At 37.9% G+C, this 16,306-nt stretch overlaps 1 protein-coding gene and 1 pseudogene across 4 annotated transcripts in view; both read right to left on the reverse strand.

Moving 5' to 3' along the window:
* Positions 1–3,124: 3,124 nt before the first annotated feature.
* Positions 3,125–16,306, reverse strand: part of CHD1L (chromodomain helicase DNA binding protein 1 like) — a 78,174-nt gene continuing 64,992 nt past the window's right edge. For all 4 annotated transcript variants that reach the window (XM_053914789.2, XM_053914791.2, XM_053914787.2 and 1 more), the window contains exons 16-23: positions 15,099–15,247; positions 13,505–13,668; positions 12,557–12,762; positions 11,316–11,414; positions 6,774–6,844; positions 4,984–5,098; positions 4,164–4,272; positions 3,125–3,267 (exon numbers count right to left, since the gene is read on the reverse strand). In XM_053914789.2, coding sequence (XP_053770764.1) covers positions 3,189–3,267; positions 4,164–4,272; positions 4,984–5,098; positions 6,774–6,844; positions 11,316–11,414; positions 12,557–12,762; positions 13,505–13,668; positions 15,099–15,247 — 992 coding nt within the window. In that variant the 3' untranslated portion in view covers positions 3,125–3,188. The remainder of the gene's footprint in view (positions 3,268–4,163; positions 4,273–4,983; positions 5,099–6,773; positions 6,845–11,315; positions 11,415–12,556; positions 12,763–13,504; positions 13,669–15,098; positions 15,248–16,306) is intronic.
* On the reverse strand, positions 14,741–14,875 carry LOC112317414 (thymosin beta-15A pseudogene; annotated as a pseudogene).

Raw genomic sequence — 16,306 nt, forward strand, 5'->3', positions numbered from 1 at the left:
ACAAGACAAGGATGTCCACTCTTACCACTCTTATTCAATGTAGTAATGGAAATCCTTGTAATCAGGCAAGAGGAAGAAATAAAGGGCATCTAAATTTGGAATGAAGAAGTAAAAGTGTCACTTTTGGCAGATGACACAATTCTTTATACAGACAACCCTAAAGACTCCACCAAAAACCTATTAGAAACAATAAACAAATACAATAGAGTTGTAGGATACAAAATCAATATACTAAAATCCACTACATTCCTATATACTAACAATGAAACTTTAGGGAAAAAAAATGGGAAGAAACATTTCCTTTTGCAATTGCACCAAAATGAATAAAATACCTAGAAATAAACTTAAAGCATGTAAAGGATCTACATACTGAAAATTACAAAGCATTATTAAAAGAGATTGAAAAAAAATCAACATAGTTAAATGTCCCTATTATCCAAAGCAACATACAGATTGGATGCAATTCCCATCAAAATCCCAATGTCATTTTTTAAATAAATAAAACAAAAAATCATCAGATTTATATGGAACCACAAATAGACCCTTAATAGCCAAAAAAATCCTGAGAAGGAAGAAGCTGTAGGTGTCACACTCCCTGATTCCATATTATATACCACAGAGCTACAATAATCAAAAGAGCATGGTATTGGCAGAAAAACAGATATACAGACTCATGGAACAGAACTGAGAGCCCAGAAATAAACCCACAAGTATATAGGCAAATAATTTTCAAGAAAGGAGCCAAAAACATACAATGGAGAAAAGAAAGCCTCTTCAATAAATGATACAGGGTAAGTAGAAAGCCACATGCAAAAGAATGAAACTAGATTACTGTTTTTTCCCATATATAAAAATTAACTCAAAATGGATAAAAGACCTAAATATAAGACCTGAAACAGTGTACTACATGGAAGAAAAGTTATGGACCTTGGCTTTAGAGAGGATTTTATGAATTTGACCCCAAAGGCAAGGGAAATAAAGGCAAAAAAAAAAAAAAATCAGTGGGACTATATCAAACTAAAAAGCTTCTGCACAGCAAAAGAAACCAAAGACAAAACAAAAAGGTAACTAACTGAATGGGAGAAGACATTTACAAACAACAGCTCTGACAAGGGGCTGATATCCAAAATATATAAAGAACTCATACAAGTCAACACCAAATAAACAATCCAATTAGAAAATGGGCAGAGGCTCTGTACAGACACATCTCCCAGGAAGACATACAAATGGCCAGCAGATACATGAAAAGACATTCAACTTCACTATTAGGGAAATGCAAATCAAAACTACAATGAGATACCATCTCACTCCTGTTAGAATGACTATTATCAACAAGACAGGTAATAAGTGTTGGAGAGGTTGTGGAGAAAAAGGAACCCTCATTCACTGCTGGTGGGAATGTAAACTGGTACAGCCACTGTGGAAAGCAGGATGGAGGCTCCTCAAAAAATTAATAATAGAGTTACCATATGACTCAGCAACCCCTCTTCTGGGTATCTACCCCCAAAATTTGAAAACATTTATTCACAAAGATATATGTACCACCATATTCACTGCAGCATCATACATGTTGGTCGAGACATGGAAACAACCCAAATGTCTTTTGATAGATGATTGTATAAAGATGTGGCACACATATACAATGGGATGCTACTCAGCCATAAGACAAGACGCCAATACCACCATTTGTGACAACATGAATGGGTGTTTTTTAAAAAAATCCATTATATATTAATTTTTGGTGTACAGGTTAGTGGTTAGACAATTGTATAGTCTACATAGTGTTCCCCTTGATATTCCCAGTTCCCCAATGGGCACCAGGCATAATTATCACAGTCCTGTTGGGATCTTGAGAATACTGTGTAAGCAAAATAAATCAGACTGAAAAAGAACCACATGATTTCACTCATATGTGAGGTATAAAAACTGAATGCAACAAATAAACAAACAAGAAAAACACACACACACACAGACAACAGTGTGGTGGTTACCAAAGGGAATGGGGGTGAGGGGTAGTAAAAGGATAAAGGGGGTCAAATATATAGTGATAGAGAAGATTTCGCTTTGGGTGATGGGCATACGATGTGATATACAGATGCAACTGTACACTTGAAACCTATATAAAATCTTACTGTTACCCCAATAAATTCAATAAAAAATCAATAGCGACAAAAAAGCTATAGCATATGGTATCTACCCCATGATTCCTGCTCTGGTGTTCTCAGCCCCTTGCCCTCCCCATTCAGATATTCTGTGTCAGCTTTTGGCATTTCCACAATTCCCCTTTTTTCTTGAAGCTGAACTAAATGTGGAGGGAGGGAGAAAGATCTTGTTTTTCTGATGCCACATTTGAAGGGTCCCTAGGCCAATGTATATTCTTAATGTGTATTCTTAATTTATTAATTTTTTAATCCTTACCCAAGGATATTTTTTTCATTGCTTTGAAAGAGAGAGGGATAGAGGAACATCGATGTGAGAGAGAAAATATTGATTGGTTGTCTCCAGCATGCACCCCAACCAGGGATCAAACCCAAAACCTAAGTATGTGCTCTGACCAGGGATTGAACCCGCCATCTTTTCTGTTTACAGGACAACACTCCAAAAAACTGAGCCACAGTAGCCAGGGCCAATACATATTCTTTTAGCTCCATAGGCTGAGGAGAGTGAAAACAAGGGCAGGAGAGCCTCCACTTGTCTGGATCAGGAACTTTATTTCTCAGCCGCTGCCCCTCAATGCAATCTTTCCAAGGCATGAATTGGCTGAGGGTGTTTCCTTCTCCCAGTATAAGTCTGCTCTATTACCTTTTATTTCTTCTTAATTCATATGGCCTTTCCCTCAGTAAAGAAATCAGTCTGATGGAGTAAAAAATAGTTTTTCTGGAGTAAATAACTAGATTGGAGGAAAGAAAGCAATAAAACCATTAGAGATAGAAAATTTATTATAATTCAAATAGCTACACAAACTGGGGCCCAGAGAGGGTGACAAAGGACTTTCCCAACTAAGTTGCGCATGCCTGTATTACAGGTACCAAATCAGAGTAACACATCCAGAAGAACAAGTTAGAATTCAGAGAAAGGAGTAACTCAGAGGTCCACCAGATCCCAATTCCTTTTTGAACTAGTCTATTAGAAGTTCTGGCAAAAATCTTCTCTGGTTGCTGAAGCCTGGATCTGATGCTGACTGACTGTTACGGCACCAGCTGTCCTGAGGAGGAAGACAAGTACTGTGAATGAGGGATGGCAGCCTTGTTTCTAGGAAAGTAGTATCTGATACGGGTAGTCAAGGAAGCTATATTTCATCACTTTAAGATGGACTTTACTAAAACTACTAGTTATCTAGTTTAGTAATTGTTGAAATAACCACTTTAGAAGTTATAAGCCTTTAATTCCCTTTCACCATATCATAAATCCTTCAGATGCAGTTAGTACTAATTACTGCTATTGTTGATGTGCTGGAACATTTTTGACACTGCTTGAACTGTGCACAGGTATAAAACTTAACTTCTCTGCTAAGTTTTTATAGTGATTTAAATACCTTGAAAACCACCACTGAGTGAACTAATTTCAGTAAGTAAAAAGAGTTTCTATATAATTATAACACTTGTTTGTCAATTCTGCTTCTAGTGATTTTGGACTGAATGTAATAGTCCAAACAATTCTAACTTACACAGCAAAGAGGTCATTATAAGAAAACACTAGTCTAGCAAAACTAGATTATATTCTAATGGTCAAAATGAATTGCCCAGTGCTCCTTAGGGATACACTGAAAAAGTTCAAAAATAAAGTAGTTTACTTGTTTATTTTAGTAAACTGAGCGAAGTTATTAGACCAGTATTATGCCAGTATTAGACCTTGGTCTATAGGTCTGAAGGTGCTCTAGAGAAGTGAGATGAAAAGATTCAATGTTACCAAATGGCAATTGTTCAAGTGATACCTTCATTTATCTTTTAATTTTTGGCACCCAGAAAGGCTTGGATGTACTTGTTTCCTTCCATATACACAAGTTAGAAAGTACTTCTTAGAATTTCTCTCATTATAGACAGGAAGAATGAAAAGTGTGGCAGAGGAGGACTTGGTCTTGGATTAAACAGTGATACCAGAAACTGTAAGACTTTTTCACTTTTGAGCTGGGAGGGGACACTATTAGAGTAACAAAAGGATACATGTAAGTTGGGATGCCTCTTGCAGCCAAATATTTCCGTATAAGTCGCTCAGTACCATACCAGTTAAAACCTTTTGTGGCATGTCCAATGCGTGGAAGATGGACACTTGCTGTTGAAAAGAAAAGATTATTATGATGTCTTCCTTTATCAAAAAATGACAGATGGGTATAATATATTCATAGGAGAAAATAATTTTTACTCGTAGTCACTTTGTGGTTTCCAATGAACCAAATGTATATAATCACGGTGTGTCCCACTCAAAGCATACAATTATGTCAAAAATACTCGGGGGATGGAATTGTAATACGAAAAAATAATTCTATTAATATTGAACACAAGGACCTATGGGACTGGAAATAAGTAGGTACAATGGAAACAGAATGTGATCAGTGGTTGAGATGTAATTAAAATAAAGAGATTCTTTAAAAAGTCAATCGGTTCAACAAACTCTGAGATACACCAGGTTTGGAAACAATAAACTATGGTTTTTGACAGAGAACTGCCTGCTTATGTGGACTGCGGCTCTCCAAGACAGGACATAATAGACAGCATTTTCCAACTGCCTGTGACCAGTTTCATCACTGGTACTCTGCTTCCTAATCTGTAAAATCATGATATAAATACCCCAGTGATTTGGAAAGGAAAAAGGGCTTTACAAATACAAAATGACAAGTTGGTTACTTCTGCTATCTCTCATATCTGGACTTACTTTTACCGTATAGACTGAATGGGTTCTTGACTCTTACCACCCCTTAAAAATCACACCACATGCTTGAAAAAAGAAATCCATCTACTCCTGAGCACAAATTGAAGAGCTTACCTTTCTTTTTCTTTGCTGCTAAAAATATCTTCTTCAGACCCTCTTCTAGGGCTGCCATCTTGATGCCAGACAGGACATTGGAGCGATCGCGGTGCTGAGCCACAATCAAGGCCAACTAGGAGAAACCGTCATTACTGGATGACATGGCATGAGATGGCTACGCAGCCAACTAAGTGACTTGCCCTTTGAGGGGGTGTAAGCAGTCTCCAGATAGGTTTAGCCCTTTATGGATCATTCAGGCTTTGGCTCCTCCTCTTTCGAATGCTCTGCCTGAACAGCCATGCACTACCAAATCTATGATTTCACACCCCATCATAATTGTTTTATCTTATTTTGTGGCAAATTTAAATAAGCTTTTCTTACTCTTGTCAAGATATATTAAAACCCGAGTCTAGGACATGCTGGCAATGCTTTCCAAGATAAAGAAGGAATTTTTGAGGCAGAAAAACCTTTTGAGGTTCTTGTACTCCAGCCCACTAGCTGATACTCAAGTAAGGTCTTCAACCACTGGGATAAGCAATCGTTCTATGTCTGTTCAAAATGCCAAGTATTTCCCACCCTCCTAACATAAGTGAGGTACAGCTGGACAGAATGTCAAGGGAGCGTCTGGGGCTGACATCACTAGTCACATCATAGTCTTGGTGTTCTACTCACTGTAAACAGTTTTCTTGAGTCACTGGATTCTGAGCTGCTTATGCACAACCACTGTGTCATTCTCATTTTTTTAGCATTTTTGAAATGAATAAATGAATGACTGAAAAAGCAGAAACCGCTTTGTTGTTAGACGTGCAGGCCGCTAAACTCAAGAACACATGCCTCTCAGACTAGTTTCTAAATGCCTTTTCTGAGTCAGTCAAGTTTGGCTCGAAATTTGAATATGAATTCAGGCCCTGAAGAAAGTAGCTGGGTGTGGGAAGTAAAACATCTTACGAGAATTCCAAATGACAGGCAAGTGGGAGACACTTAAGATGCACAAGAACTTTAATGCAGGCAGAGGAAATGTGGATGGGTTCTTCTTGGCTAGAAAACAAGATCCTTTATAGAACTTTTGATATAACAAATGATGTAACCCTAAGAGTTTTTAGTCATGTTTTCTTATTTGTTCAGTAAATGCTTGTTAAGTATTTCCTATGAGCCATACTTCATGAGGTGTTGAGGATAAAAAGACAAAATTAAACTCTCTGCAATTAGGAGGGGCCTGCCCTCTAGGTAAGTGGAGGGTACAAGGAAGTAGGGGACAGTGCTCCAGAAGCTGCAATGAACAGAAGCATGGGGGATGGGGGAGAGCCGTGGAAGGCAAGGCTCCACCTGTTTATTATGGGCTGAATTATGTCCCCAAATTTCCTGTGTTGAAGCCCTAACCCCTCAGTACTTCAGAAAGTGACTGTATCTGGAGATAAGACCTTTAAAAAGGCAATTAAATTAAAAAGGCCTTTACGGTGGGGCTTCATTCAATCTGACTGGTGTCCTCACAGGAAGAAGAAATTTGGACACAGACAGAAAGAAGAAAGTCCATGTGAAGACACAGCATGAAGCCAAATAGCTGCAAGCCAAGGAGAGAGGCCTCAGAGGAAACCAAGCTTGGCAGCACCTTAACCTTGGACTTGTGGCCTCCAGAACTGTGAGAAAGTATGTTTCAGGTTTTTAAGCCACCCCGTCTGTGATATTCTATGGCAGTCCTAGCAACCTGATATACAGCCAAACAGGCCAATGCAAGTAGGAGCAGTTTCAAGAGGAGGTGATAGGAGCCACATTTTAGCTTTTGTGAGAGTTGTGGTTTTTTCACTTACCAAATCTTGCCCTTTGCTTCTTGACTCTTTATCATCAATAGGAAATAAAAGGACACTTCCCAAACTCAAGTCTGAGGGAACATAAAAAGGGGCAACAGGAAGAACATTAAGTTCACTACAGACTGAGTCCAGTCAGATTTCAAACCTGCCTTTTCTCACTCTCCTGGATTCACTCAGTGTGAGTTTACTATTTACATTTACTGACCACCCTACAATTCTAGGCATTGTGCTCTAACCCTGGGGATTCAAAGACGAATATGACAACATTCTCCGTAAGTGCCCCAACTTCTGTGTCTTTAAGGAGCTCAGTCCTCAGAGGAGCTTCCTGCTTTCAATTCAGTATCACCCGGGCCATTTGCAAGCTGAATCATTTTTGCCTGATATTTATATTTACCACTGTCATGAAGGTAGGGCTTACTTCCCCAAAAAGATCAATTTTGACAAAAATATGCCTCTAGAGCCTGGCACAGTACTTTACACACAGAAAATAATACTTTTTGAATAGAAATTACTTGGCTAAGGTAGATTAACAGATTTCTTTCCTGCCTCATGTACAAGAGTAACATAAGTTACTCTTTATTCAGAAATACAAATGGAATCACTAAGGACTGAAAGAAAAATGCCTGTTAAATAGGTTTAAATGTTATCTGATAAGTTTGAGCTTTCAAAGTAAAGTCTATGATTGGAATAATTCACCTAAACAAATAATTCAATTTTTTCTTGTTTGTCTATAGGAAAATAAAAGCAAGGAGATGAGAGTGTTACCTTTTAAAATTCTCTGCAAGCAATCAAGACTATGCGTTTTTTTAAATAAGTAAGATCCAGAACAAGTCACCTGGTTCTTGGGCAAGGACTAATACACACATTTGGCTGCAGAGGGCCTGACATATTCTGCATTTAGCATTATATACAGAAAGTTATAAAGGTATTTTCGCATGCTTTTTTCCCTACTCTGGACCAGAATGTTGAAGTGAGGAATATTGTTAGAAAAACTTTAAGTTTTTATTTTTTTATTCCCATCCTCCTATCTCCCCCCAACCCTCTGGCAACCATCAGCTTACTCTCTATATCTATAGGTGTGTTTCTGTTTTGTTTTTACTTATTCATTTGTTTTGTATTGTTTTTAGATTCCACATATGAGTGAAATCATAGAGTATTTGCCTTTCTCTGACTTATTTCATTTAGCATAATACCCTCTAGGTCCATCCATGTTGTCATAAATGGCAAAATTTCATTCTTTTTTATTGCTGAGTAGTGCGTATACATGCACCACATCTTTATCCATTCATCTACTGATAGACATTTGGGTTGCTTCCATACCTTGGCTATTGCTAATAATTCTTTAATAAACACAGGAGTGCATATCTCTTTTTGAATTAGTGTTTTTGTTTTCTTTGATAAATGCCCAGAAGTGGAATTGCTGGATCATGTGGCAGCTCTATTTTTATTTTTTGAGGACTTTCCACACTCTTCTCCATAGTGGCTATACTAATTTACAATTCCATCAACAGAGTTCCCTTTTCTCTACATCTTCACCACCACTTATTGTTTGTTTATTTACTGTTGCTAGCCTAGCTATTCTGACAGGTGTGAGGTGGTACCTTATTGTGGTTTAATTTACATTTCCCTGATGATTAATGATGGTGAGCGTCTATTCATGTCTGCTGGCCATCTGTTTGTCCTCTTTGGAAAAATGTCTATTCAGGGCCTCTGCCCATTTTTTAATTGGATTGCCTAGGATTTTTTTGGTGTTCAGTTGTGCGAGTTCCTTATATACTTTGAATATTAACCCTATATCTGATGTATCATTTGCTAAAATTTTCTTCCATTCAATCAGTTGTCTTTTTGTTTAAATGGTTTCCTTCTTTTGTGCAAAAACTTTTTAGTTTGTTATAATTCCATTTAGTTTTCCTTTTGTTTCCCTTGCCAAGAAGTCAAATCCAGAAAGATACTGCTAAGAGCAATATCAAAGAGTTTACTGCCTATGTTTTCTTCTAGGAGTTTTATGTTTTCAGGTTTTACATTTAAGTCTTTAATCAATTTTGAGTTTATTTTTGTATGTGGTATAAGAAAGTGGTCCAACTTCATTCTTTTGCATGTGTCTTTCCAGTTTCCCTAACACCACTTACTGAAGAGATTCTACAAACTTATCCATTAAGGATTGTCTAATCTCTTGTAATCCTACGTATTTCTTTAGGTTCAGTTATAATTTCTCCTCTTTTATTTCTGATTTGAGTTTCCATTATTTCTTAGTCTCACTAAAGCTTTGTCAATTTTATTTATTTTTGTGAAAAAATAGCTCTTAGTTTTGTTGATTTTTTTCTCTTGTTTTTCTGGTCTCTAATTTCCTTCCATTCTAATTTTTGCTATTTTCTTCCTTTTGCTAATTTTGGGCTTATCTTTGTTTCTCTTTTCTAGGTCCTTGAGGTATATGTAACATTATGTTGATTTTTTGCAATCTTTCTAATTTTTTAATGTATTCATTTATCACTACAAACTTTCCTCTCAGAACTGCTTTGGCAGCATCCCATAGGTTTTGGTATGCTGTGGTTCACTTTTTTGAGATACTCTTTGGTTTTCCTTTTGATTTCTTCTTTGACCTCACTGGTTTCCAGGATTGTGTTGTTTAATTACCACATAATTTTCCAGCTTGCCTCATGTTGTTGATGCCTACCTTCATACCAACGCAGTCAGAAAAGATATTTAATATGATTTCAGTTTTATTTTGCTAAGACTTGTTTTGTGTCCTCTCATATGATCTATCCTGGAAAATGTTCCATGTGCACTTGAGAATATTCTGCTGCTGTTGGAGGGGATGTTCTACAGATGTCTGTTAGGTCTATTTGCTCTAATGTTTCTAATTATGGGTTCAAGTCTAATAATGGATTCAAGCCTATTATTCCCTTGTTGATTTTTTTGTCTGGATGCTCTATCCATGGCTGAAAGTGGGATACTGAAGTCCCCTACTATTATTGAATTGTTGTCTATTTCTCCCTTCATATCTGTTAACATTTGCTCAACATACTTAGGTGTACCAACGTTGGATACTTATATATTTGTGACTATTCTATTTTCTTGATGAATCAATCCCTTTATCATTATATTATGACCTTCCTCATCTCTTATTACCATTTTTGGCTTAGCCTATTTTGTCTGATCTAAGTATAGCTAACTCCTCTTTGTTTTGGTTTCCACTTACATGGAATCTTTTTCTATCCCTTCACTTCAAGTCTGTGTGTTTTTAAGGCTCAAATGAGTCTGTTGTAGGAAGCACATAGTCGGGTCTTGTTTTGTTTTGTTATTTTAATGTATCTAGCCACTCTGTGCCTTTTGATTGATGCATTCAATCTATTTACATTTAGAGTAATTACTGATATGTAAAAAGAACTTACTAATGCCACCTTGTTAATTGCTTTCTAGTTATTTTCTATTTCCATTGTTTCTTTTCCCTTTGTTTCTGCCTACCTTTCTAAATTGGTTATTGTCTATGGTGATATGCTCTCTTTCCCCTTTCTTTGTCTTTTCTGGATCTGCTCTAAGTTTCTATTTTGTGGTTACAATGGGATTTACATAACACTTCTTATATGTACAACAGTGCATTTTAGGCTGTTAGGACTTGCATTCTGTCCTATCTCCGTCATGTCTCCCTCGTGGTTTCAAACAAGGATCTAAACAGGGTCCTTAAGTCTACCCTCTGGCTTTGACCTCTCCTGGACTCTGTTTTTCCAACTGTCCAATCAATATCTGGATCTGGGTTAATTATTTCAACACATGTTAAAAACCTTCTTCCAGTAATTTGTTTTAGTACAAAGAGTATTCTATTCATTTTAAGTCTTTAATCACTTTCCACCCTAGGGAATTGAGCAGAAGAATTAGGAAAAACCAATTTCTGGGAAATATGAAGGGCCCTTCTCTATTAGATAAGGTCCTTTAGCTTAAGTTCCCTGGGAAATAATCACAATAATAATTTTACTCCTTTTGCCACTTTGTGATTTCTGTTCATGAAAGAAGGTGCACTTACCCCTTCTCTATACCAAAGGAGAATACTGTTCAGTCTTCCAAGTTCCCCAGCACCAAACAGCTTTATTGCAGCTTGTGCTAACCTTACATATAACTTTCTTCCCTCAGCACCCAGCTCTTGTTAACACATTAGTGGTATGTTTGACTTCTCTCCCACAGGCTCTCACATTTTCATGAGATTCCCTTAAGATGGGGTAAGTTGGGTAAGTAATGAAATGCTAAACTTTAACATGCATTCAGGGATCAACATTTATCAAAATACTGGCACATTCATTATCCTCACTATAGTTCCATGAGGTAGGTGGAATAAATATTATTCACAAATTACAAATGAGAAAACAGGCACAGGGAGGGTAAAGGACTGCCTCAAAGTCACATTACAACGAGCTAACTGGTGACAGAATTCTTACTCCAACCAGCCTTTCTGACTCCTTATCTACTGCTTTTTAAACCCACATGACACCTATCCTAAATGTCCTCTCTTACTCCATCCCTAACCCTTCTTTCTTCTGTGCTCCTTACCTTTCATTTTCCCAGCCAGCTCATATATTTTTCTTGGCTCAGCGGATCGTGTTTCCAGAGCTGTGAATAAGCCACCTCTGCCCCAGTGGCCAGAGTCATCTGATAGAAGAGAAAATTTTCTTCTGTAGGAGGTAAAGTCCAGTCCACAATTTAAAAAACAAACAAAAAAGAAAGGTACACCAAATAGACTTATAGAAGAAGGTTTTTCTTCCCTTTGAAAAATAAATCTAATCTCCTAGGCATATCACAGGTTGGACTTCTCAAATATGTTTAGGTTTTCTGTAGTATTCCTGGCCATCATAACAGGAAAGCACTGGAAAAATCAGCGTACTGAAAGAGCAGTATCTCTGTACAGAGAATTACTTCCGTAATTCTTGGAAGATGACTGAGGAAGGGTAGAGAGTAAATATAATATAACAAAGAGCACTGAAGCACTGGTACTACAACAATACACGACTCCCATTTTATAGGTAAGGAAGAGGAAAGGTTAAATGACCTATTCAAGCTGGTGCTAACATAGCCAGTTAGTACCTTGCATTTAGTCACTCATTCATATTGCTGAAATTAGTTAGCATGTATTATGTGTCAGGCGTTGTTCTAGCACTAGGGTTATAGCAGTGGACAACAGAAAACCCTGCTCCCATGAAGCTTATTTTCTGGTGCCATGAAACAGTCAAATAAGCAAATACATATGTAATATGTCAGATGACGATATATGTCATCAAGTAAAATAAGGTAGAAAAGGGGACAGAGAAAAACAGAGGGATGAGGATGGGGTCTGTTCTATATGATGCAAATAGGGGAGATCTCTCTGAAACACAGACATTTAAACAATGCTTGATGGGTTCCAGACAGAGGAAGTAAAAAATAAAAAGTGCAAAGATCGTAAGGGTGATACGTGCTTGGAATTTTGCTTCTTCTGAAGGAATTCATTTGTCTTCTATATGTTGCCTCCTTTTACCCTCTTAATAACCTTGTGAGGAGAATAATGTAGCTATTATCCCATTATATGGATAAGGAAGTTGAGGCCCAGAGAGGTTGGATTACTCAAGGAGGTAATGAGAGATAAGCCTCAAATCCAAGTCTCTTAATTCTAAAATTCACATTTTTTGTGACCACAGAAATAAAGACTGCACTGGGCCCATCCATCACCACTAGGTCAGGACTCTGCTTCATCCTCACCAGTCCTTGGCATCATAAAGATTGAGGACCCCACCCGGGGCCCGTATCACTTCTCCTACCTACGCACTGCACGATCACAGCATCCTCCACCCCGGCCTGTGGGTGGGTGACATCACCACTGACATACTTGATGGAGGTCGAATCTGAATCTTCATAATCTAGTTGAGCTGAGCTCTCATCTCCCCCATCCTCTAGGTCTTCTGGTTCACTCTCCTCCAAAGGCAGGCAGAAGGACTGGTAATTGTTGGACTCCCACCAGGCCATTCTTCAACCAGCCAGAGAGAAAAGGAAATTAACTGGGCAAATCACAATTTCTCTTGGAGTACAGCTGGTATTACAATTCACAAACAGTTACGTGCCAAGTGGAAATGCAATTAGAAACTCAACCTGATTGAGATTTCTGCCTATCTGTAAATAAACAAGAAGGCTTACCAATTAGCCTAATGCTTCCTGACTATACTTCAATAACGAGCAGGCACCAGATATTCCTGTTTTTAAGAAAATGACTAAAAGAGACTGTGAGTAAACTACTTTTTGTCAGCTATAGTGAAATCTTAAATTTTCTTGCCTCAGCTGAATACATCTTCTCTGCCTTAGGCACTCAGGACTTTTCACTTAAGTAAACTATTTAGGTTAAAGTTTAATAATAATTTAGTCTTTAAGAAAATATTCTATTACCAATAGGAGCTACCAGTTTTATAGAAATTTTCTGCAATTTTAAAGTGATATTCGAGCCCTGGCTCGGTAGCTCAGCTGGTTAGAGCATTGTCCTGACAGGCCAAGGATGCGGCACGCCCTGGACAGGGCGCATACAACAGTCAACCACTGCATGAGTAAGTAAGTGGAAAACAAACTGATGTTTTTTCTCTCTCTCCCTCTAAAATCCATCAATAAATTTTTTTTAAAAAAGTGATGTTCAACTGTGGACTCACTATACAGTAGTGATTCCTTTACCAATGGTGACTCTCAGCTTTATTGAATAATACCGCTAAATAGTGCACACATACTTTTTCTTATGTTCCACTTCTTCCTTTATCCTCTTCTTCTCCTCTATTAGTCTCTTCTTCTTGGCTGCTGCTTCTTGTCTTTTCTGCCTTCTGTCCTCCAGCTCTTCTGGACTTAGAACCTGCTTCCTCTTGGTAGACCTTTCCACAAGGCCTGAGATGAGAACCTGTAGGAAGAACAAGATCCATAAGCAAGAAGTTTAGGGGTTGCCTGTTCCTTCATGAGCTTCATTCATCCCTCGAATACAGTCTGTATGGAGGCAACGTGCTTAAAATTTCACGAAACACTGCATCTCCATGCCACCTGGTGTGGTAGGAAGATACTGCAATTTACACTTCGATCACACGTCTCCACGCAGGCATGGCAACCAGGCATGGTGCTCTAAACTCACCCAAAGCACTGGCATGGCTGATACAGCAGTATGTCATTTTGGTTAATTTCATTAGGAATAAGGAACTTCAGAAAAGTAATTTTTAAAAAATTGAAAGCTTACCTTGCAGGATGCCATTTTAGGTTCAACCATTTTTAATGGGAATCTTTCTACAATGTATCATATTTCTTTCTTAAACAGACTATTTCAACATCATGGTTATCTTAATGATAGCAGGTATTCAATGACCACACACTAAGTGCCAAGTAATGTAGACATTAGACAGATTGATTGCTAGTGTCTCTAATGACATGGGGTCATAATTACTAAAGCGGAGTATGTATTTTGCTATAATAAAGAGATCCCCCCAGGGGGGCTTAGATGGACAGGGATGCTTTTACCTGCATGAAATGCCAAAATACATTCTCCTGGCTAATGTTTTTTATGCCAACTTTCTACACAGTTTTTATACTACAGTACAGTTAATTATACTTACACTTCTTGCTTTTAGTGATTATACGTATTATTTTATTGCTACCTTAGAAATTAAAATAAACTGTGAGAAGCTGCAAAAGCAAGTCACTTCATGAAGATTATGAAGCAATGACAAGTGACTTATCCATAGGGGGTGCAAGGACTACACACACAAAGGTCATCAACAGTGAAACTGTCCACAGCATCTACCAGTGTAATTTACGCACAAATGGAAAGTTTAAAAAATGTATGTCAGGGAACACTGGTCACCCCGATCTGTCGGCCAGGGAGTACGGGTGAGAAGACCTTAGAAAAGGCCTAAGATCTCTACAACACAAAGGTTTACAGAAAACAAGCTCAAACCCATATTTGTTCTTGGGAGAAGAGCCTCATTTTATGATGTTTAAACACGCTCTTTCTCCTGCTGCATAGTTTCCTTTGAGGGAAGAACACTTTTGCCTTCAGTGTGAGTTTTATTCAATTTTGATTTGTCGAACTACACCTCAAACAAGTCTGGTTTATCACTCATCTTGACTAAAGAAAGGCTGAAGGCTTGAAGGCTGGAGAAAGGCAGATGGCTGAAGGGACACCACTCCACACACACCACACACACCGGCTGAGGTAATTTTACTTATATTTCAACAAATACTTACAAGTTCTTTCTTAATAAATCACAACCAGCATCATTCCTTATTCTCTTAGAATAAGAATTTGGAAAAATTTATTATTTTACATAAATTAATAGTTCTTACACTGCCTTTATTTCGGAGTAACCGGCCCTCTTGACTAGTTTTCTCCAAAAGGGTTTTCTGAAGATTCACCAGTTGCTCAAATGATTTTCTGTCTTCTTTACTGGGCTCCCTAGAATAGTCTTTCCCTTCAAATAAGTACATATGATGTTCTAAGAACATAAAACACAAAAAAAGAAATGTTAGATACTAAAGAAAAACAAATTAGTTCTATTCAAAGCAATAACCAGGGTGAACAAAAGAACAGCCTGGCCCTGGCTGGGTGGCTCAGTTGGTTGGAGAGTCATCCTCGGTACCAAGGAGTTGCAGGTTCAATCCCCAGTCAGGGCACATACCTAGGATGCTGGTTGATTTCCAGTTGGGGTGTGTATGGGAAGCAACCAATCAATCAATGTTTCTCCCTCACACTGATGTTTCCCTCTCTCTCTATCCCTCCTCTCTCCCACCCTCCTTTCCTCCTTCCCTTCCTCTCTCTCTAAAATTAATAAACATGTCTTGGGTGAGCATTACAAAAAAGAACAGCCTAATTCTAAATGGGCTAAGACCAGATTGTGATGAAGGCATTTCCAATGCCACTGGCACTGACAGGCTTGGGATCTGTATGGAGGTCTCACATATTTGCTTTTCATAGAGAGGGTATGGCTAAAGCCATTTTTGTCATCTCTAGATGGTCAGTGATACCTCCATCCTGTTGAGTCTTGAATCACTCATCACTCATCACGCCACACTATTCCTCAGTATAAATCTCCTGACATTAAGGTAACCAAGAACATATTCTGAACACACATCTAATATTCAACTCTTTCCCCCTTTTCTATAATATTTTTAAAAAACAAGTGGCAAACTGATGAGAAAAATGAAGAATCATAAATATAATCCCTTAGATTTACAATAACTTTTCTAGATCTCATGAAGCATTTTCATGAGCCTCACCACAATCCTGGTATAACCAATCCCACTTAAGAAAGGGAAAACTGAGACTCAGACAGGGATTAAGGGACTCCCCAATTCTTATTGCTAATACATACACAAGGCAGAATTTCTGACTTTAAATCCTGTGTGCTCATTTCAGCATATTGCTGTCTATAAAAGGAGGGAGAGATAATAGGCCAGCAAATAACTACAGCAGCAACAATACCAAGAGTGTAATCTTGACTAGGACTGTAAGCTTGCAGAGCAGTTTCACATCATTATCACATTTGATTTCTGCA

The sequence above is a fragment of the Desmodus rotundus genome, chromosome 12 (assembly GCF_022682495.2).
Source record: "Desmodus rotundus isolate HL8 chromosome 12, HLdesRot8A.1, whole genome shotgun sequence".
In the NCBI taxonomy this organism is placed as follows: Eukaryota; Metazoa; Chordata; class Mammalia; order Chiroptera; family Phyllostomidae; genus Desmodus; species Desmodus rotundus.